At 41.8% G+C, this 21,897-nt stretch overlaps 1 protein-coding gene across 1 annotated transcript in view; it reads right to left on the reverse strand.

The window, feature by feature from the left end:
- WIF1 (WNT inhibitory factor 1) overlaps positions 1–12,566 on the reverse strand; it is a 73,647-nt gene extending 61,081 nt beyond the window's left edge. The window contains exons 1-2 of the mRNA XM_079774869.1: positions 12,079–12,566; positions 11,461–11,600 (exon numbers count right to left, since the gene is read on the reverse strand). Of these exons, the coding sequence (XP_079630995.1) occupies positions 11,461–11,600; positions 12,079–12,226 (288 nt within the window). The 5' untranslated portion in view covers positions 12,227–12,566. The remainder of the gene's footprint in view (positions 1–11,460; positions 11,601–12,078) is intronic.
- Positions 12,567–21,897: the final 9,331 nt, after the last annotated feature.

The raw sequence follows: 21,897 nt of genomic DNA on the forward strand, positions 1-21,897 counted from the left end.
TAGGGTATTTAATGGGGCCACAGCTAGCCCATATGAAGGCTCTGTGCAAATTAGGTAGAAGTGTCCCTGCTAAACTGTGAGGCTCTGTGTCCAGCTGTAAGACTGGACAAATGAAATGTGGGCTGGATTTCAACTTGGTTGGGTTGAACTTGCTGGTTTGGTCAGGTTCCCTTATGCAATGAAAAACCTTATTCAACTGCACATGTTGGTCCTGAGAACTTATCACAATTATTATGATTGCCTTATTGATGCCACAGTCTTTGCCACCAGCTGGTGAATTCCCAGAAGGCAGTTGGGTCAATTAAAGTGTATATACTAAGAACCTAGGACATAGTAGCACTGATAAATGTTTTTTGAATTGTTATTTTTTGAAATGAGAAGATATTTAAAAAGTTATCAAAGGAAGATCTCCGAAGCGTATAATAAACATGTACATAAGTGTTCTTAGCTATGGAATTTTGGGCAAGTAACCTGACTTTCTAATGTTCTAGTTTCCTCATCTATAGGGATAATAATGGTAATTGTGACAATGTGATAGTAAGTGCTTAGAAGATTGCCCAGCCCAGAATATGCATTATGTAGGTGCTGTTCATTATTATTAACATAGAATAAATAGAGTATTCTGAGGTGAATTCTTTTAAGTTTGACATCAAGACAATTTTGGAGGAAGAATATTTCTCCCTTGGTTTTTAAAAACATATAAACAGATATCCAGTTTGTATAAAGATATGACCATACATGTTAAATGATGGAAGATGTTCTACTTAAGAAATAGAATAAAAATATTTTAGAATTTAGCCCAGCCAGTGTTGCTCAGTGGTTGAGCATCAACCTTTGAACCAGGAGGTCACAGTTCGATTCCTGGTCAGGGTACATGCCCATGTTGCAGGCTCCATCCCCAGTAGGTGGCAAGCAGGAGGCAGCTGATTGATGATTCTCTCTCATCATTGATGTTTCTATACCTATCTCCCTCTCCATTCCTCTCTCTGAAATCAATAAGAACATTATGTATATATTAGAATTTGGAAGGAGTTTGGAGGCAATCCAAACTGCTTTTCTAATAGATAAAAGAATTGAGTTACATGACCTTTCATGGCTTCTAGTATTTCTATATCTGGCCTTACCAAAAGTCTAGCCTCATCTTCCCCCACCCTAGCCCCCAGTATTCTTCCTTCCACACATCAATCCCAGACTTGGGCACCGTTAGCATCTCCCAGAATGCACTCTCACAACTCCCTTGCCTCTGCCTGTGATGGCCCTGCCTCCTGTGCCCCACTCCCACCTCCGATGATTAAAGTGTGTATTTTCAGAACCTAGGACATGGTAGCATTGGCTATGCTTCAAGTGTGTCCTTCAAATCCTAGTTCTATAGTAGCTTTCCCCCTACTTCCTTAGCCAAAATTCGCTGCTTTCTCCTCTGTGTTCCAGAGCTCACTCTGTATTCACACCTCTATTTAGCACTTATCAGAGCAAGGATTAGGTTTGAATCCCAACTGCCTAGGTTTGAATCCCAGCTCTCTCACTTACTACCTATCAAATGGGAATAATAATGAGACCTGCCTCATGCATTCATTATTCAACAAATAGTTATTGACTGCTTATTATTGTGTCAGGAGCTGTTCCAGGGGCTGGAGTTATATGTTTAACAGGACAAAGTCCTTGCCCTCATGAGCTTACATTGAATGGGAGAGTCAAACAATTAAAATCCTATATAATAAAAGCCTAATGTGCTAAGTGTCCGGTTGGCCGTTCAACCAATCAAAGTGTAATATGCAAATGATATGCTAAAGCCACTCAACCACTCGCTATGACATACACTGACCACCAGGGGGCAGACACTCTGACCAGTAGGTTAGCTTGCTGCTGGGGTCCGGCCCATCAGGACTGAGACGTGCCGGATATGCCCTGGAGCCCTCCTGTGGTCCCGCCCCACCTGGCCAACCTCCCACATCCCTCTCTGGCCCCAATCATGCACGAGTGGGGTCCCTTGGCCCGGCCTGTGCCCGGCCTGTGCAATCCGGGACCCCTCGGGGGATGTCAGAGAGCCGGTTTTGGCCCAACAGCAGAATGACCAGTCGCTATGATGCTCACTGACCACCAGGGGAAAGACACTCAATGCAGGAGCTGCCCCCTGGTGGTGAGTGTGCTCCCACAGGGGGGGCACCACTCAGCCAGAAGCCGGGCTCACAGCTGGCAAGCACAGCGGCAGTGGCAGGAACCTCTCCTGCCTCCACGCAGCACTAAGGATATCCAACTGCCCGCTTAGGCCCACTCCCCGAGAGGAGCGGGCTTAAGCCATCAGTCAGACATCCCCTAAGGGCTCCTGGACTGCAAGAGGGCACAGGCTGGGCTGAGGGACCCCCCACCCCAAGTTCACGAATTTCGTGCACCAGGCCTCTAGTAAAATATAATCAAGTATCATTATACTAAAGGCCATTTAAAAGAATAGACAGTAGAGAGAGACTCAGAGTGACTGGGGGGTGGGGGGGGGGTGTTGTTTTAAAGAGGGAAAGTCAGGAAAAAGTCTTTTAAAAGATGTAACATTTGATCAGACCTGGGGGAAACCCAGGAGCAAGCCACACAGAAATCAGGCAGGAATGCATTTAGGTGGAGGAAAGTTAAAGTGCAAAGGCCCTGAGGCAGGAAGGATGAGCTTGAGGGTTTGGGGGACAGAAAGGCTAACAGGACTACTGCCAAGTTCGCAAAGCAGGGAGTGGAAGAAATGAGGTGCTCCTTCCTAGCACCAAGACTTTCGGATTGTTGTCTCTTAAATGCCCCCCCAATCTATTTTTCCCTTCCCATCTTCGCTGATTTTGTATCTCATTATCCCTGATTTCTCCCCTTACAGTCAACTCCCCTCGAAGCTTTTTTTCCATCCTGCTGACAAGATGATCTAAATAGTTAACTCTGACCCTATTGTTCTGTTTTAGACTTTTCCATGGGTTGACTTCTTATTGCTTGTAGAGTAAGTCCCAAATGCTTTAATGCTGGACAAAGTCCTTTAGGACCTAGCCCCTGCCTACCTCTCCACTTCCTACTTTTCATGAACACTCCAGCCACACCAAAGTACTAATTCCCCAAATAAAGCATTTCTAAGCTCTATGCCTTACTTCAAACCGTTTCCCTTCCCTAGAAATCATCCCATTCCCAGGCGTTGCTTGGCTAACTCAAATCAGACAGCTCAGAGTTACTTCTCTCCTCGCTCATTATAACCTAGGAACACCCCAGCACTTCCACAGTGTCACGAAACAGGAATTATTAAGGTGATCTGTTTATATATGTCTGCCTCTCCTGATAGCTTCAAATTTTCTCAAGGTCAGGGAATTGATTCTAAACCATGTTTTCCCACCATGACATGATCTGAGTTCTGGCCCCAAGTGGTGAAGCCAGGACTGGGTTTAGCTCCTTTCCAAAGTTGCCAGCGAAGAACTCACTCCCTTATCTGTCCCTTGTCCCAGGTTCAATATGCTTCAAGTGTGTCCTTCAAGTCCTTCAAAACACACAGCTGCTCTGTGATATTTTGTTCAGGTGAATGAGTTTCAAAAGATGCCTGAAAATTTCCCAGAGTCTTTAATCATATTTGTCCATAACATTTAAAAAGAAGACAAAGCGTACAGCTCGGGAGGATAGATATCCATAGGTCTATCTGAGAAAAACAGGGAAGAACAGAAATTGTCCCGTGACTTTCAAATTTTAATAAGTTTTAAGTGAACATAGAACACTTGAAGAAGCAGGTTTGTTTTAAATAAACCCATTTCTAGTGTTCAACCTCTCATTATTTAAACTAAAGGATCTCCAGCCAAATGTAATTTCTATACCTTTATTATACTTCTCATGATACTTTAAAGAGTAATATAGGAGTTGAGAATAGATGCTAAATCAATTCTTTTTCAAATTAACATTATTTTTCTTATTTATGCATTGTTTTACATTAAGTTCAAAGTTCTAGGTTGCATTAGAAAATTAAATTGATTTTTTAAAAGTCCTATGCACTAAAAAAAAAAAAAAAAAGCAGTTGTTTATAGTTCCTTCCTACTTACCTAAAAAAATTAATCTGGAGCTGATACTAATTATTACAAACTCTCCCAAAGTTAAGTGAAAAAGAAGAGCTAAATCATGGTGTGGAAAAACCACTGTCCTCCCAACACATAAACCAAAGATTGACTTAATACATCCCTGGGACAAACTTGCAAAATGTTGAGTCTATTCTCTTCACAGCAGAGAAGAGAGAAACCTCCCTGAATTGTTTTTATCTTTTTGTCCTCCCCAGAATCTTTCTCCATTATTTGACCTTGAAGTCCCCTTCATTGAATGTCCATTACCTCTCAGATATGAGGCCCCTCATGCTTACCTAGAACAGGGGTGGCACCCACAGGCCATGTAAGGACTGAGAACTCATTTGGTCTGGCCCTGCCAAGGCATTAGGGGTGAGTTAATTAAATGGTTGACCAAATATAGCAGGCTAATTTTTAAGTTGACAATTTTGTCTATCCCGAAAATGATGTTATAAATATCCAAATGGCCCTTGGCAGAAAAAAGGTTCCCCACCCCTGATAGAATGTGCCTTCCCCTTTAAGACCTCCAGGCACTTGAACTGCCCGAGCTCACCACTTGGAAGGCATTTGCCCCCCTTGCTGGTCTGATGAATGCTTATTACCTTCAGGAATTACTTTAGACAACACCTGCTCAGTGAGCTCAGGGAAGGGCTCCCGGCTGGCTTCCTTCCTCCCCCAAGCAGGGGAAAGAGTGGCCTTTTTTGTGAGAAGCCAATCCCATACTTTCCAACCTCACTTCAATGAGTGTGATGAATATTTGTTTCCCAGACTATGAGCTCCCTGAGGGCAAGGACCATGTTTGTTTCCCTTGGTATGATCTGTGACTAACTCAGTGCCTGTGTTTATTGATTGAGTGAGTGCTTCAAGCATACAGAAAAAATGCTTGGGGGGAAAACTGCCCCATCCTAAGGGAATGTGACCAAACTGCTCCCATGTTGGCAAGTGGGGCAAGCTGGTTTAATCACTGCATTGAAAGAAGCCCTGCTCCAACAGCGCTCCGGCTACAGGATGAAGCGTTTTCACTGAACTCTTAATCCCCACAGTTTCCCCTTCACAGCACCCCTCCTGTTCATCAGGGACATTTAAGTTCAATGAATTTAATCCAAAACAAAATGCTTTATTGAATATCATACCTTTCGCTTCACCATGACCACTTAAGAGATTTTTATTTGTGCAAGCTTTGTAAAGTCAGGAATAAACACGGAGGATAGCGGGGAAGGGGCTGTTTACGCGCCTTTATGCCACTGTGTAAGGAAGACATAGTGGAGTTTACATTTATGCCATGTAAATCGCTACAGAACCAGATGTTGCTTACAAGGTACCTTGTAACTCATCTCCTCTAAGCAATAAAGTCTTTTTTTTTTTTTCTGGCAAAAGTTTGAGAAACTTACTGCTGTTTTCTATCAGCAGATACAACAGATGGCTGGCACATGCCTACTTTGCTAAATGAAATGGGCTCTCTGCAGAATTACTCTTTGATCCCTTGTGGCATATCCACAACACCACAATGCAAAACACCACAGCATAGCAGTATCTAAACATTAAAGGTTTAAAGCTGTGCTTTTGATATGAGTACCTTCTTTAAAAAAAAAAATCATGCCCACAGTATGTAAACATATTCACATTCCCACTTTGAAACCATGGAACAGGGGTCACAAAATAAGGCATTTCCTCCATTTGGTGATATAAAACCACCGCGAAGGTATGCCGGCCAACTCCAGGAGGGCAGAGGTCTGCAGCCACGGATTGTAACTAGCAAAACAATCATAACTCCATTAGGAAAAAATGCGGACAGTATACATTAAGGGATTTAAATAATACTGCTAATAATGAGTGTTACCGTAACTTCAGAGTTGAAAGGAGGCGTGTAGGGGTATTTGGCAGTTTCTTTGAAGAGGGAGAGGAGGTACTTGAATTTAAATTCACTATTGTTTTTCTTTGATTTTTGTCATGGGGAGAAAGGAAGGGGGAAAAGTATTTTAATACAGTTCTCCTTAACTCAACCAGCCTAATAGGAAATTTGAGACTGCAAACTGTAGCCAGTTTAATGGGACCAGTATTACATCATATCAAACCTTACATTGCAAAAACAAGCTATCCAGAGCTTTACGGGCATTTTAATAACAGAATTGGATTATCCAGTTGATATTACAGAAACGTGTCCAGTTGATATTACAGAAACAATAGAGTGATTCTATTTTTTAAAGCATCAGCAAAAAATGTGGGTCAGTTGTCAGGAAAATAGCCTGTTTATGACTTCTTTCCCCCCCCCCCCCCAATGGAATTTTCCTCATTTTAAAGCTGAATTTGGGTGTTACTGATAGGAATCATTCACAAAGACACCACTATCCAGGCAAAGTTATCAAGCTTTCTTTAGACTTGATTTTGAATTCTTTTTATTGTTATTATTTTGGGCAGTTTTCAATAATTCAACAAGTTTTGTTTTTCATTGATAGGGAGCTAGCAAGGGTTATGAACACGTTTATAAATAACCTTTCATGTTGGAAAATATCTCATGGATACATTGTATCTTCAGCATATCTAATATTTCCCATTTTCAATGGTTATACATAAAACAAAGGAACATATTTCTGCAGTTTAACCCAATAAAACCAATCCTTCTACAATATACACATGACCACCCAGCTCCCTAGGACAACAGACAAAATTCTGCAATTCCCATCCTGTACTCACAGTAGTACTTTTCATTTTTGTTTTAAACATCTTGAAATTGAGTAAAATAAATCTATATCACTGACTTCTGAAAGTGGTTATAGGAATTGTGATCCCACCGTAACCGGATTGGCTCAGTGGATAGAGTGTTGGCCTTCGGACTGAAGGTTTGTTGCAGGCACATCCCCAGAAGGAGGTGTGCAGGAGGCAGCTGATTGATGTTTCTAACTCTCTCTCTCCCTTTCCCTCTCCCTTCCTCTCTGTAAAAAAAATCAATAAAATATATTTTTTAAAAGAATTGTGATCCCTATACACGATAAAAAGCTTATTCTAAGATCTGGATCTGTTGGTACAGTGATTAGAACTTGCTAGTAATCCCAGTGGTAGGTTTAGAGTTAATATTGACCAGTTCTCTTCACCCAGAGAATTTCTATTCCATAGACACCAGTTTCAGCCCAGCCCTTACCAACCATCTAAGAAAACCAGGCATTTGGTCACAAGGAGGCTGGAGAAGTAGTATATAGATGGCTCAGCATAAATCCATGACCGCTGCTAAAAAAGCCAACCTAAAAGAGATGCCCTATTAACTAGGTTCTCGATGCATAGTGCCTTAGCATTGTAATGCAGGTGAAAGAATATATTAGAGTTATTAAAATCAAGCCTATAAGATCTTTACAAATTTTATAAGATTGTATTAGACACACGTTTATTGTATGATCTACATAAATGGAAAAAACTTGGCCTTATACTAAATTGGTTCCTATGGAAATGAGCAGCAGTGTCCTAATATTAGAATTCAGATTTGTCTAACAAACTTCTCATTAAAATTTTATTGAGACTTTGAGACTTTTAGACTTTCTAAACCTAATGGTTTAGAAAGGAGTGATTTTCCAAATAAAATGTTTAATTAGTGCATAGTTTAGAAAACTAAGGTGGTTGCTCATGACCTCTACCTGTCTCAAATTCAGGGAAAGGTTAGAATAAGGAATGCTTCATTGAAAAAATATCAACTATTAAAAGTTATATACAGTAACAAAGGGTATTTTCCTTAATTACTAAAAATCCTTTAAGCCTTAAGCTTCTTTTGTAGAAATTCTTCTCTCATCTAAAAGCCTTGAAAAGGGGCATGACAGAAAATTAGTATTTTAAGTAGATGATAAAGTGGAGACAGGGTTTTCCATGGAAAATGAGGATTTCAGGAAGAGGAAGAGGTCAGGTCATTTGATTTCAGGCAGGAAAGCCTTCCAAAGCAGATTTTCAGGGATCTCAAAAGATACTGGTGACCATCCAACAAGTGTTAGGGAATTCTTTTGGATCCATAGTTATGATCAGCTATGAAAACCGTTTGTTTTACCATTTTGTAATGTGTAGTATAAAAATGACACTAGATAATAAACATCCATAAACTATAAGACAAACATCATATAACTTTAAACTCTAAAGTACACCTTTTTACACACATGTAATATAAAATAATTTTTAATTCTAAATCAATGCACATTCATTGTGGGGGGAAAAAACAAAATACAACATGCAGATGTAACCAATGTTTACACCATGGAGGATCAGACATTTATAAAATGTTTTTTCCTATGTCTGCCCACATATTTTGTGATGCAATCAAACAGAATATGCTGTTATGGACTACTGACAATTTTTCATGAACATCTTTCATGGCTTTGAGTAGAGGTCTAGAATGTTCTCATTAATGCTTCATTGCATTCTCCTGTCACTATCAGTGGACTCCTAGGTTCCACCCATTTTTTAATTTTTATAAAAAGTATGATGAGGAACAGTCTTGCACTAAAATTTTTACTCAAATCCATGATATCTTTAGGATGAACCTCTGGAAGTAAAATTGCCCAGTCAAAGGATCTAAATCAAACCTTTTGCCATCAGATTCTAATTGCCTTGCAAAAGGGCTAACATGCATCAGCCACATATAAATATGCACAATTCTCCACATACTAAAAACACTAAAAAAAAAAAAAAAAAAAAACTTGACCAACTTGATGTGGAGAAATGAATATCACTGTAATTTTTATTTGTATTTGCTTGATGTAGAACATGAACGTTATTTTAAATCGTCCAAGAACACCTTGGGTTATTGGACTGATCACTTATTGGAAGTAGATAACACCTATTGCCTCTACAAGCTCTTCAATCCTAAAATTATTTTAACTTTCTTCACATGTTGCCAAAACACTTACATAGTAAGTTTAAATTTTCATTAATCAGTTATGTGTTTTGCTTGTGTTGAAATCCCTAAATGTTTGCTATTATTTGGATGAAATAACTAGATCATGGAATGAACTTTACATTTTCCATGTAGATGTTTTGATGTGGTTTGGCTTTAGCTAGAGATGCCTTTCAAAATATTTAATTAGTATTGAAGTCATTATTTTTCCCACCTTCAAAATTTCCACACATTTCAAAAATTATGGTGCTAGGATTACATAACTTTATGGAGTAAAATGAGTCAAATTTAAATAATATATTCAGACGTCTTGCTGTTGGGCATTGTAAAGATCCTACCCTGTCACTACCCTCCTCCCTAAGAACAGACACCAGATTTCACAGTTACCTATGGTAGCCTATCCAGAGCAGACCTGGCACAGAGAGGGAGATAATTTAATTGAGGTGCTAGCATTGTCCTGCATAATGAGATAATCCACATGGGTAATCAACACTCAAACAGGAGAGAGAAAGATGCTGGAAGCTTCATCTCCATGCCAGTTCTACCATCTCCTCTAATCCCCTACAAAAAATTTTTCCTGAGGTTGTTTGGTATGTATTCCATTTTGTACTCAACAATGTGCCAATGTTTGCAAACACACACTATGCCATAAAGCAACAGGGGAGATAACATGAAATTTAAGCCATTGCTTCTAATTCCATTCTTTGGAAGACAAACTCAGATGAAAAATAAATAAGTAGATAATAAATAGATAAGAGCTATTGACATTTTCTGCTTCTTCTACAGTTACCAAACCCTTTCAGCTAGGGAGGGGTGTAAGTCAAGCTACTTTCTAATGGTTCTTATGAATCCATAAAAGTATAGGTAAGGAAAATGTTCTTTTTAAAAACACATAATTAATATTGACCCCATTTGATATGAGCCAAACACAAGTAAACAGATTCAGGTGAAACGAAATGATAATAAAAAGGTCATTTATTGATTTATTGCTGGTTTTACATTATTCCAAAATTAACTGTCCATTAAGTATCTATAAAGAGGGAATTGTAGGAAGAAAAAGCAATAATCTTTCTATAGAGCAGTAAGAGCCTCAGTGAACTCTAATGCAAAATGAGGGTATCAGAATAGATGGCCTTCTGGCTATGAACTTCAGTGGATACAAAACATCTCTCTCATTTATTTTGTTGGTGTTGCAACAATGAAGTGTCAAAGGATTTAGGTTTGATCTACTTTGGAAAAGAAAAATGAGAGAATAGATCTGAGGGAAAAGAGACAGCTAAAATGGTCATGCCCATACTATAACAAGTAATTAAGGGGAACCAATGTGGCTTCTCAATTTAAAATAGTTACTTTTTATAAATAGGTTTTTTTCTGGATCACAGTCTTCATGAAAATATCCATTTAATTATTTTAGAATTTTAAAAAAGGCCTGAAAATGTGATTTTAATGAGAATTACAATGATTTTCATATTAGACACATTTTACCAACCAATTAAAAAAAGACCTGAAAATGTGATTTTAATTAAAATTACAATGGTTTTTATATTAGATACATTTTACCAACCAATGAGCAAAAGAATTTATTACTTACCATTTGTCATTAGAGGTAATCTATGTGATACTGAAACTGTACAAAAGGTAACATATAAAAGATGCTAATGTGCCAGGAAATAAAAGAAATACTTCTTTATAAAAATATATTGCAATTTTCTTTTTCCATGTAAAATTATTTAAATTGTAACTTTAAAAAGTCAATAGCCTGCAATATTTTACAAATGTTCTTTTATACATATATTTTTTTTATTGATTTCAGAGAGGAAGGGAGAGGGAGAGAGAGATAGAAACACCAATGATGAGAAACAATCATTGATCGGCTACCTCCTGCACCCCAATCCCCCGGGGATAGAGCCCACAACTTGGGCACGTGCCCTTGACCAGAATAGAACCCAGGACCCTTCAGACTGACGCTTTATCCACTGAGCCAAACTGGCCAGAGCCAAATGTTCTTATATGACACTTTTTGAGTCTGTGAACTTCTACCAGAAATATATAGCTTTCACATCATTCCAGTAACATTCAACATACCAATTTTTTTCAAGTGCACAATGTCAAAAATACATATAGGCTTTAAAACTGTAAAGTATAAATGCCATAAGTAATTAGTATATGCTATGGGGGAAAAAGAGCCTTTTAAATATTATGTTAAATTTTAATGTCAATAATTACAGAAATAAGTGATGTTGGTATTTGAGGTCTTTATATTCCAGCAGTCTGAAGACACCGAGTCTTATCAAAATGGTGAGTTTTTAGGCACATTGCTTGCTCTTTTCCTTTGGGAATCCTTAATTTATGTAGCATGTTTAAATAAATGGGGGTTAATTCTTTATTTGTTTTGGAGGTCAGATGAGAAACCATTCTTAAACATTATAAAAATATACCAGACAGCACACTATACAGTCATTATATACACTGTCATTAAGCAGTGGAAATATTAAAGGGTCATTTTCTCCACCCTTTCTGGTTATCAGAACTTACCTTGCCTGCAGCTTGCCAGGTAAAATTCATGGAGTGGATATTGACAGGAATAGCTGGCATTCTCTGTTGTGCTTTTCTGAAATCATGTGTGAAGGGGGCCATTTTCCCTTCTGAAACAATCAGGATATCTTCTTCAAATCCTGGTTTTAGAAAAAGAGACAAAACTATCAAACTAGGTGGATTTAGAAGAATCAAAATCAGCACTGCATGCAAGAAGAACACCAAAGAATCAGCATGGTTCCTTGCTTTCCACAAAGCACCTGCCTTGGTACCGATTCATTTTCCTCCTCTGTATGTGACAAGAATGATGCCAACAGGCACACGCTTACAGGGAGAAGGAGTGTTAACTGGTGGTAACAAATGCTGGGTCCACCTAAAAACGGAGGATTGTAGAAACTAGCAACAGCAAGATCCGAATGTTAGATGAGCCTAAGTTTCGCGAGAGAGAAGTTGATACGCTTTCAGATGGAATAGCTCATTAGAAGGGGGAGCAGCCTTCCTTGGAAATTAAGTTTTAAAAACATACTAAAGTCGTGCATCACTCCTTCTGTAACGGGCGAGTTGGAAAGAGTGAAGATACAGGCAGAGGAAGGTGCTGGGCTCTGGAGCCTTCCTTACCTATGAGCACTCTTGCCTGGTGAGCATCGATCCACAGGTACAGGCTTTCCTCCCGCGGCTGCCCGACCTCCGCCCGCAGCCCCAACAGGCACGGGAGGATGCTCCAGAGCCCGAGCGCGGCGGCAGGAAGGGCGCTCCTTCGGGCCATGCTAGTGCGGACCTCCTCGCGGGTGGCTCTCGCCGCTGAGACTCCTCCGGCCGCACCGACCCCAACCTGCAGCGGCGAAGCTGTCCCTCCGCGGCTCCCGCGGAGACGTCTGCGCGCGTAGCGTCCCGCTCGGGGCGAGTGAGCCCGGGGGACCCGGAGGAGGAGGAGGGAGGGAAAGAGCGGCGCGAGCCGGGCTGCAGGCGAGGGCGCGGGAGCGAGAGGGGACAGCACAGACGCGAGGCTGGCAGAGCAGCAGATGCCAGCACGCCCGGCGAGACCCACAGCCAGAGGGTTAAATACGGGGAGAGAGGAAGAGCGGGAAGGGAGGGCGCCAGCGGGGTGCGTGTGAGGAGTGACGAGGCCCAGCGAGCCGCCGCTGGGGGGCGCTGCGGAGCGCGCGGGGGCGGGGCGGCGCGGGACCCCAGAGGCTGCGTTTCCCCGGCGGTGGGCCCAGAGGGAACGCGTGCAAAGCGGGCGCCTGGTGGAGGTGGCTGCGAAAAGGGGGTGTTGGGAGGCACCCCTAGGACTGCGCTAGCCTATGACTCCAGCCAGGCGAGGCACGGGCCTAGGGAAATAGTGTGAGCTGAGCTCTCAGGGCTTGATTGAGCGCCGATGATGGAGAAGACGGGTCCCATTTGTACCCTGGTGCTAAATGAAGGCGCGTTTTCTCCCCCGTCTCCCTTTCCGCCTGTCATTCCTCTCTCTCTGCAAAGCCATCCTCTCTGATCCGCGCTACGCTGACATGTTGCGCGTTGCCCTGCACCGAAAACCCGAGTCTCCGGCGTCCAGTGCTGCCCCGATCGCGGGCACTGGGCTTGACGCGGGGCGCGGGCTTTCATTCCGCCCTTGTCAGGCACCCTGGACGGTGCTTGCACAGTTGGGGAGGCCCTTCGCTCCGCTGACCCGGCAGCGCCAGGAAGAGTTCCCTGGGCTCTGGATGACAGGAGTCCCTGACCCCGTAGGTGTAGGGCGCCCAAAAGTTGTGAATAGCTTTATATTTACTGGTGTTTCCAAAAACCTGGAGGCGTGCTCTGGTCCTGAAATCACAGGCGCCGGAGGACAAGCCCAAGGCGCTGGTCTTGCCGTGGGAAGAGTTGACTGGCCGTGAACGACAGCCTCACCCGCCCGCCCGCCCCCAGCAGAAAGGACTTAACTTTCCCCTCACCCAGCCCCTTGGGTGCGCAAAGAAAACAGAAGCAAACGGTTGGGGTTATTTTTTATTTTTAAAGAAAGATTTCAGACTCAGAAAAGGGTTGTTTGCTTCTCTTTGTTCTTTAGTGCCCAGATGCTGCGACAAGTGCCCAAGGACTGAGTGTCTGGGCGGTGGCGGTGTTTCGCTCGGCGCTTTGTGGACAGTTCAAGAGGGAAAACCAAACAGAAACAACAGAGGAGACGCTGAACATGTGCACACATTGAGTTAAATAAACGTTAGGTCAGGAGAGGTTATTCAATGTTAGGTCGTGAGAAGTTACTAAAAAGAGCAGAATATGCGGTTCCAGGTACGAAATATTTTCAGTTGTACAATGGTTGATCTTTGAAGAGATTTAGATAAGCCCGTGACTATTTGAACTTACAGTGTCTTAATTTTAAAAGGATTTTTATTTGAAGTGCTTACTTAATCCTCACAACTCTTTTAAGTAGGCACTGTAATTATTTCCATTTTATTGATGGTGAAACAAGGCTCAAAAAGGCCCAATAAGTTGACTGTGGTTACCTAGCTGGTAAGTGGCAGAGTCAGGGTTCAAAACCCAGGCTCGGTGATTTCAAAGCCCAAGCTCTTCACTGCTATACTTCATACTGATAAGTAAATCACATTTAAGTCTGTTTGAATCCAAAACTTCACAATTGTTCTCCCTTTAAAATAAAAATAGTTAACATCTTTTCAAAAATTTCAGAGAATATTCATTTATGTAATGTATTCATATGCACTGGGCAATCTTTAAAGCACTTTAGCATTGCAATGCCAATTGCCTCCTAGGTAAAGATAATTTCACAAAACAATGGACATTTTCTTTGACTCCAGAAAGTGTGGTTTTAATTGAATTTTTTTGCTTAGTATTACTCAAGCCCCTATGGCTCTTGGTGCAAGGACGCCCTCTACAGGTTGTTCTAATCAAACACCAGTAATTAAAAAATAATCCATGAAATGTCCTTTTTGGTAGAGAAAAAGAGGTACTCAGTTTCCTAATTCAGATTCCTCAGAGTGGGGTTCTTCTGCAGCAGCGGAGTTTGGTGTTGGTGACAATGGGACTATATCTTGCTCTAAAGAATTATTTTCCCTTCCAGAATGGATGGTCTCTGTTCACTTCTCCCCAACAATGAACAATTAGAAAATTCATATTTTATTATAGAGAAAAAGGTTATTTTTTTAAAAATCTTGGATTTGAACCCTTTTGGTCTTTAAAGGGAAGGAAGAAACATATGTTATACACCGGTCAGATAATTTCAAGAGTAACCGAGTATGTCTTTTGAGGGGAAGATCCATCTAAGAGCTAAATCAGGCTTGACTTTCTGTTGTTAAGGAGCTGTGAAAGTGGCTTTTGTTTTCACTCAGAATGCAGTGATGTTTTTAAGTTTCTCCACTAAAATAAAAATGCAACAACATCTATTTGCACATGATAAAAATTCGGAAATAATGTGCTAGGACACAGTGTATTACCAATCAACTTTGTTTAGTTTGGAAATTCTACCATTGATTTTCCAGTTCATTATCCCTTCTTTCCTTGTGTAATTTATTCTCATCAATTACATTTGCATGGAGGTTCATTTATTTGTTCATTAACTCATTCACTCATTCCAAAAAGATTTATTAAGCACCTATTTTGTGCAAGACACTGACCTAGAAAGTACAGGAAAGACAAAGGCAGTAAGAAACATTATGAAACTACATGAAAAACAAAAAATGGCCCCAGCCCTTGAAGACCATTGGAATTAAAATGAGTAAGACAAGCACCCAAGTAACCATAATGGAAGACAGAATATAGTGATTGTTGACAAGACAGAGGACTGGAAATTCAAAGAAGCAATCTCATATCTGGGATTCTGGAAGCTTTTTCATTCATTCATTCAAAAAACATCAACTAAGTGTCTGATGTGTGCCCTGTACAGGCACAGGGGAAAGGCAACTAAAGGACAGCCCCTGTTCTCAGATTCTCAGTCTAACAGGCAAGAGTGTTAAGAATGAACAATAGGAATGAACACCATGATGGAAACGTAAACGGGGTACTTGGGGACTGGGGGGGGGGGGCTGGGGAGGAGCGGGGGAGTCTCTTGATGCAGATTGTGTTCTGGGAGAACTTCCTAGAGTGCAGGGAACTTGAGCAGCCTTAAAGGTTAAAGGGAAATTGAACATGCAAGGGAGGGAGGGGTGTTCATGCACAGAGACGGGCAATAGCAAAGACAAAGAGACTAGAGAAGGAATAGTGCTATCAAGGATCTGCCAGTAGCACTCTGCAGTGTGATGAACCTGTAGTGGGGGGAAGAGGGCGTGGCTGGATGAAGCTAAAAAAGGTAGCAGTTGGTTATGGAAGATTGTGCTGAGAAGAATCCCCCAAAATTTATGGAGAGACATTGTCCTCAAGGAGGTGAAGCATAACTGCCCACTCCTTAACTGTGGGCTGTGCAGAGACCTCCTTTCATAGAGTTCAGTATGGAAAGGGGGCAGGGGGTAACTTTACAATGGAGAGACCTGACAGCTATTACCTCATCTAGGTGATCAAGGTCAACACCAACAGTGATAAATTATGTTGACAGTATGTACCCTTGATATGGTGTGATGAGAAAGGCACTTCTGTGGCAATCTCCTGAAAACCCATAGCCTCTGTCTAATCATGAGAAAAGTATCAGAAAAGCCAAATTGAAAGACATTCTACAAAATATCTGATGAGTAATCCTCCAAACTGTCAAGGTCATTAAAAACAAGGGAAGTCTGAGAAACTGTCACAGCCAAGAGGAGCCTGAGGACACATGAAAACTAAATGTAAAGGCTATTCTGGATGGAATCCTGGAACAGAAAAGGGACATCAGATAAAAACTAAAGAAATCTGAATAAACGGTTAATAACAATGTGTTATTATTGGCTGATTAGTTATAACAGATATACCATACTTAATGTAAAATGTTAATAATAGGGAAAACTGAGTATGGGGTAGATGGGAACTCTCTCTACTATCTTTGCCATTTTTCGGTAAAGCTATTCTAAAAAATAAAGTTTAATTTTAAAATAAAAGGTAAATACCTAGATGCATTCAAAACACTTAGCTGCTGACATTTGAAAATCAGAAGATTTCTCATAAAAATTTGTATTTCTAGCTTCCTAAGGCCTTTTCTGGCTTCTCGTGGCTTTTTCCAGGAAAATGTAGGCCTCTGTCAATGTTCCCTCCTTACAAGGGGATGTGTGTGAGTAGGGACTCAATCAGGGCTAGCGCTCTCTACTTCTTACGGTTACAGTACTCCTCTGTGGAGCCTTTTTCACTCATCTTCTTGACTTGCTGGGCTTCTTTAGGCATCTGAGTTGTGGCCTGGAGGAGGGGCTATGGGACAGGCAGGGAGAAAGTGCCTCAGGGCTAAGGGGGCTGGAAGTGTGGTTGTGTGGGAACAGGGCAAAGCCTGCTGTAGAGGGGGATCTTGTAGTGCCATTTCTGCCAGCCACTCTGCAGCAGGGTCTCAGCCACGGCTGTCTTGGTCACTGCAGGTGTTGAGATTGAGACTGAGGCCTATCTGCAGCACCCTGAGCTGTGTTTTGAGAAAGATGGAAGCAGGTCCCCTTGTAGCACGCTGGCATAGAAAGGGGGACGTAGATAGAAAGTGAATAGAGCAAGTAATCAAGCATTTATTTATTTATTTATCTATTTATTTATTTATCTATTTATTTATTTATCTATCTATTTGTGTTAATCCTCACCCAAGGATATTTTACCATTGACTTTTAGAGAGTGGAAGGAAGGTGGGGAGACAGAGAGAAACACTGATGTAAATGAGACACATCCATTGGTTGCCTCCCGCACACACTCTGACCAAGTCTGCAACGGAGGTATGTGCCCTTGACCGGAAGAGAACCCAAGACCCTTCAGCCCATAGGCCAATGCTCTATCCACTGAGCCAAACTGGCTAGGGCGCCAAGCATTATTTTTAATGCAGTCCTGCTTTTAGAAGACAAATAAACTGTGTGTGTGTGTGTGTGTGTGTGTGTGTGTGTAGTTAATCTATCTATATAAAAGCCTAATATGCAAAGTGTCCCCTCAGGAGTTCAACTAACCAGGAGTTCAATCGCTTGCTATGATGTGTGCTGACCATCAGGGGGCGGCATGGAACAAAGGAAGGCCCTGGCCGGCAGCCAGCAGCCAGGGAAGGGAGGCCCCGGCCAGCAGCTAGCAGCTGCTAGGGACCCTACCTGTGCACAGATTTCATGCACTGGGCCTCTAGTATGTATAGAAAATATCTAAAAGGTTACATGCCAAAATAGTTCCAGGAAGTTATCTATGGAAAGTGGGACCTGGGACTATGGAATAAATTTCACTTTAAGCACAAATATTTTCTGATGTTTAAAAAATGTAATTAAAAGCCATTTTTAAGAAGAGAAAGATCCTTTTCTTTCCTGCTTCAGTCAGTTTCTCCCAAAGTAGGCAGCTGTCACCAGCCTGAGCCAGCACCTCTTGCTATGCTGCCTGCATACTTTATCACTTAAGAACTGTACATCACAACACATGACAGCTCATTACTGAAGCACAGCACAACCTGAGCATTCCTCATCATCCCGGGCAGCGCTCTAGCTATTCTTTCCTCACGTGAGGGCATTGCCAAGCAACCTACCACATATCTTTTCTTCCACAAACCATATCCATTATTTCCTGTTCATGCTGCTGCATCCCTGTGACACTTACCAGAAGTATTTCTTTTATGGTGGAGGAAAAGGAAAATAATTTTATTGCACAATAATAGAGAAATGGAAAACAAAGTACAATACCTTCATAGGATGAAATGTTAGTGAACTATTAAAATTGATGTTTTGACATATGTATTTAACCATGAAATTATCATCACAACCAAGATAATGTACACCAAGCATGTCAAACTCGCAGCCTACAAGCCGCATGCAGCCCACAATGAATATTTTTGCAGCCCAGCAAAACATTTTAATAAAAATTTCATAACTTAATTTTTACAATATCCTGTTATACATAATTATTAATAATGAACTACAATGTTCACTAATGACTGATTACTATAATCCTGTTGCATTCATTTCCATTAACGCGCCTTACATGCAGGCGCACCACTCCTCTCCACTAATACTAGCAGCAAATATTTTAGCAGCCAATGGCCACATAGTCTTGGACTGACTTGTTTGGTGTGTGCAACAGGAAATATTTTGCTTTCGGAGAACAAGAAAAATAGGTTTATTTGCGTTACACTTATTAATTTGAGCAGTTATTCAGTGCCTGGTAAGTTAATGTTCAAGAAAGAAATATTAATTTTTATTAAAATGTTCTATTATTTTATGTTAACGGTGACTCATTTATTTCAGCCCTTTGTATTCAGCATGTCTCTATTGAAATAAACCTATGTTTCTATGAAAATTGAAGCTTTTGTTTTTTTGCGGCTCACATAAACTTAAACCTTGTTTATTTGGCCCATGTTAGCCTTTGAGTTTGACATGCTTGATGTACACGGTCCATCACTCCCAAAAGGTTAAAAAATCGTACACTTTAAATATGTGCAGTTTATTATGTGTCAACTGTATTTCACTAAATTTGTTTTAAAAATTTTTAAAGAAATAAAAAAAAATTGATGTTTCATTGAGACACAAAAAGCACGCTCCATAAAAGAAAGAATTGGTAAATTGGGTTATATTAAAATTAAAAACCTCTTTTTATCAAAAGATAGCATTGAGAGTGAAAAGAGAAGCCATAGAGTAGGAGAAGATACTTGAGATATATAAGACTTATCCAGAATATATAAAGAAATTACAAATTTATAAGAAAAGGAACTCAGAACTCAAATGTGTCATTTCAATAATAACTACATAATTCATTTGAAACTGCAAAGCCTCACCAGTAGCTGCTATTTTATGAGTTCTAGAAGCAGTGGTCTGAAGAGCTGACTCAAGGCCTGGGTATGAAGCTGCTCGCTCACCTGTGGATCTGAGGCCCTCCTCAAAACAGCAGTGGGAGGGGTTTCTTGATCATTGATCTCTGAAGTCTACAGAGCATTATGAACCTTCCCCCAATTCTTCTCTCCAATTTACCTGCTAATCTGGGTTCTAGTCCTTCACCCATTCCTACATCCAGAAAGTTATCACAGCACAGATATCTTAGGACACAGACACCTGAAGCACTGGAAAATCCCATGAGTACTGTATGGAGGAGCTTAATTCATAATGAGCCTCAAAAAAGCAGCAGGACACTGTTGACATAGCTTTGATACGGCCATTTTGCCTCAAGCAGGAGCAGGCACACCTCCTCATCCATCATTTTGATAGGGTTGTTTTGGTGTCTATGTGACTCCTACCTCCACAAAATAACTCTCATTCCTTCCTTTTCTGACTCTTTCTCTCTCTGGTGAGGCTGAGGAATGGCAAAGACCTGAGAGGTGAGGCGAAGACATTTAGTTTGTATATCAGTTGGGAAAAGAAACATTCTAGAAAATAATTTAGGTGAGCATCTGACCATTTTTCTAAGAAAAGCACCAAAGATATGTTGATATGTTTGCTAACTTTTCTTTCTTTCTTTCTTTCTTTCTTTCTTTCTTTCTTTCTTTCTTTCTTTCTTTCTTTCTTTTCTTCTTCTCTTTCTTTCCTCCTCTATCTTTATATGGTCTCTGTATACATATAGCCACATATCTAAATATGTGTTTCTATATATCTATATTCTATATGTTCAGAGATACAAGAAATAACATTAAAAAATAAATAATACGTTGAGGGGATAGATCCAAGATGGCGATAGCGTATGTAGAAGTTACACTCACCTCCTCCCAGGCCCAAACTGGAATTACAACTAAATGTAGAACAATCAACCCGAATATCCAACTGAAGACTAGCTGAACAGAAGTCTTACAACCAAGGATTTACCAAAAAAGCCACATTGAGACTGATAGGAAGGGTGAAGACACAAAAAGGGCTGGTCTCACTCTCATGGGTGGTGGCTGAGAATCAGGGGGATATCACAGATGCAAATGTTTCCCCTGAGGAATGTGAGGTCTCAACCCCACTCCGGGATCCCCAACCCAGAGCACCACAGCCAGGAAAAGTCACCTACATAACATCTGGCTGGGAAAATCAGTGAGGATTCTCTCCATCAGGGAGAGATGGGAGTCCACTAGACACTCAGGTGGCCGCTTAAAGGGCCAGCATACAAAATATCACTTATAGCCACTCACACAAGGCTCTGGCAGAGGGAGGGTGGAACAGACTAGAGTTGTGTGAGGAGAGACTGGGGTTTATAGCTCCAGAGAGAGAGAGCTGAAGGGACAGCCACGCGAGGGTCCCTGAGCTGAGTCCCTCTCTCACACTGCAGATGCCAACTTTCTTGGGTGGAGCATTCCCCCTCCATATAGCATTCGTCTGGGGGAATGCAAGAGCGCCACCACCCTCTGGTCTCCTTGTCACCCGACCCTGTGGAGCTCACTCCCTAGGGAGGAGTTAGCTGTCTGGGCCCAGGGTGTAGAGGTCTGGGCAGATTTAGGGAAGGTCAGTAACTGAATTCTGTGCTCTGTGGTGTGCTCTATTTCCCGCACCTTCCCGTGAGGCTCACAAGCACCTCCCCCTCACAGGAGATCCACTAGCCCCACTCTCTGGACTCCCAGTGGCCCCACACTCCCAACTCCTGGCAGCCCACCCTGAAGAGCTCAGGTTCACCAGGAGGTCTGGGTAGAATCTGGGACAGACTGAGTTGTGTGGCTCTGGGGTAGTGACCATTCCCTCTACCCACCTTTGGGTCTGATGGGTGGGGAGACTCACTAGCCCCACCCTCTGGATTCCCTGTTGCTCCGCCCTGCCAGCTCAGGCTCTCCAGGAGGTCCAGGCAGAATCCAGGACAGACTGAGTTGTATGGCTCTAGGATTAGGACCATTTTTCCCTCGCTCACCCAACCGGTACACAGTCCTCCCTTCACAGGGCCAAATCTTGGTCAGTTTGGGCCTGATAAACTCTGCTGGCCTCACCCTGATGACTCCCTGAGACCCTGCCTTACCACAGGGGTTTGCAGGCAACCAGAAACAGTAATGGCGACACGCGTAGCCATTTCTAATGACACGCGGCTGCTGAGGCGGCCTCATGCCGAGGATGAAACATTTGCTGCTCCTGAGGATGAAACATTTGCGAAATAATGTTTTTTCCTCAAAGTGACATACTACCCGAGTTATGCTCAGTTTTTTGGCAAAGTTTGACACACCAAGCTCAAAAGGTTGCCCATCACTGATAGCAGCTAACCTTGGTGTACCTTGGGACATCTCCTGAGTGGCCTCAGACCCAGCACTGACACTGAATGTGAACCTGTATTAATTTGGCAAACACCGCTTTGCCCCTACCTGGTGACTCATGGAGAACCTATCTCATGCAATTCAAGTACCACCAGAGGCTCTTTCAGTGACTGGGGCTAACAGGCAGCTGACAGGTGAAGGCAGGTGGAGGTGGGTAGAGGCAGATCTTGAGGTGCTTTGGGCTGACCTGC

This window comes from Cnephaeus nilssonii, assembly GCF_951640355.1.
Source record: "Cnephaeus nilssonii genome assembly, chromosome: 6".
NCBI classification, from domain to species: Eukaryota; Metazoa; Chordata; class Mammalia; order Chiroptera; family Vespertilionidae; genus Cnephaeus; species Cnephaeus nilssonii.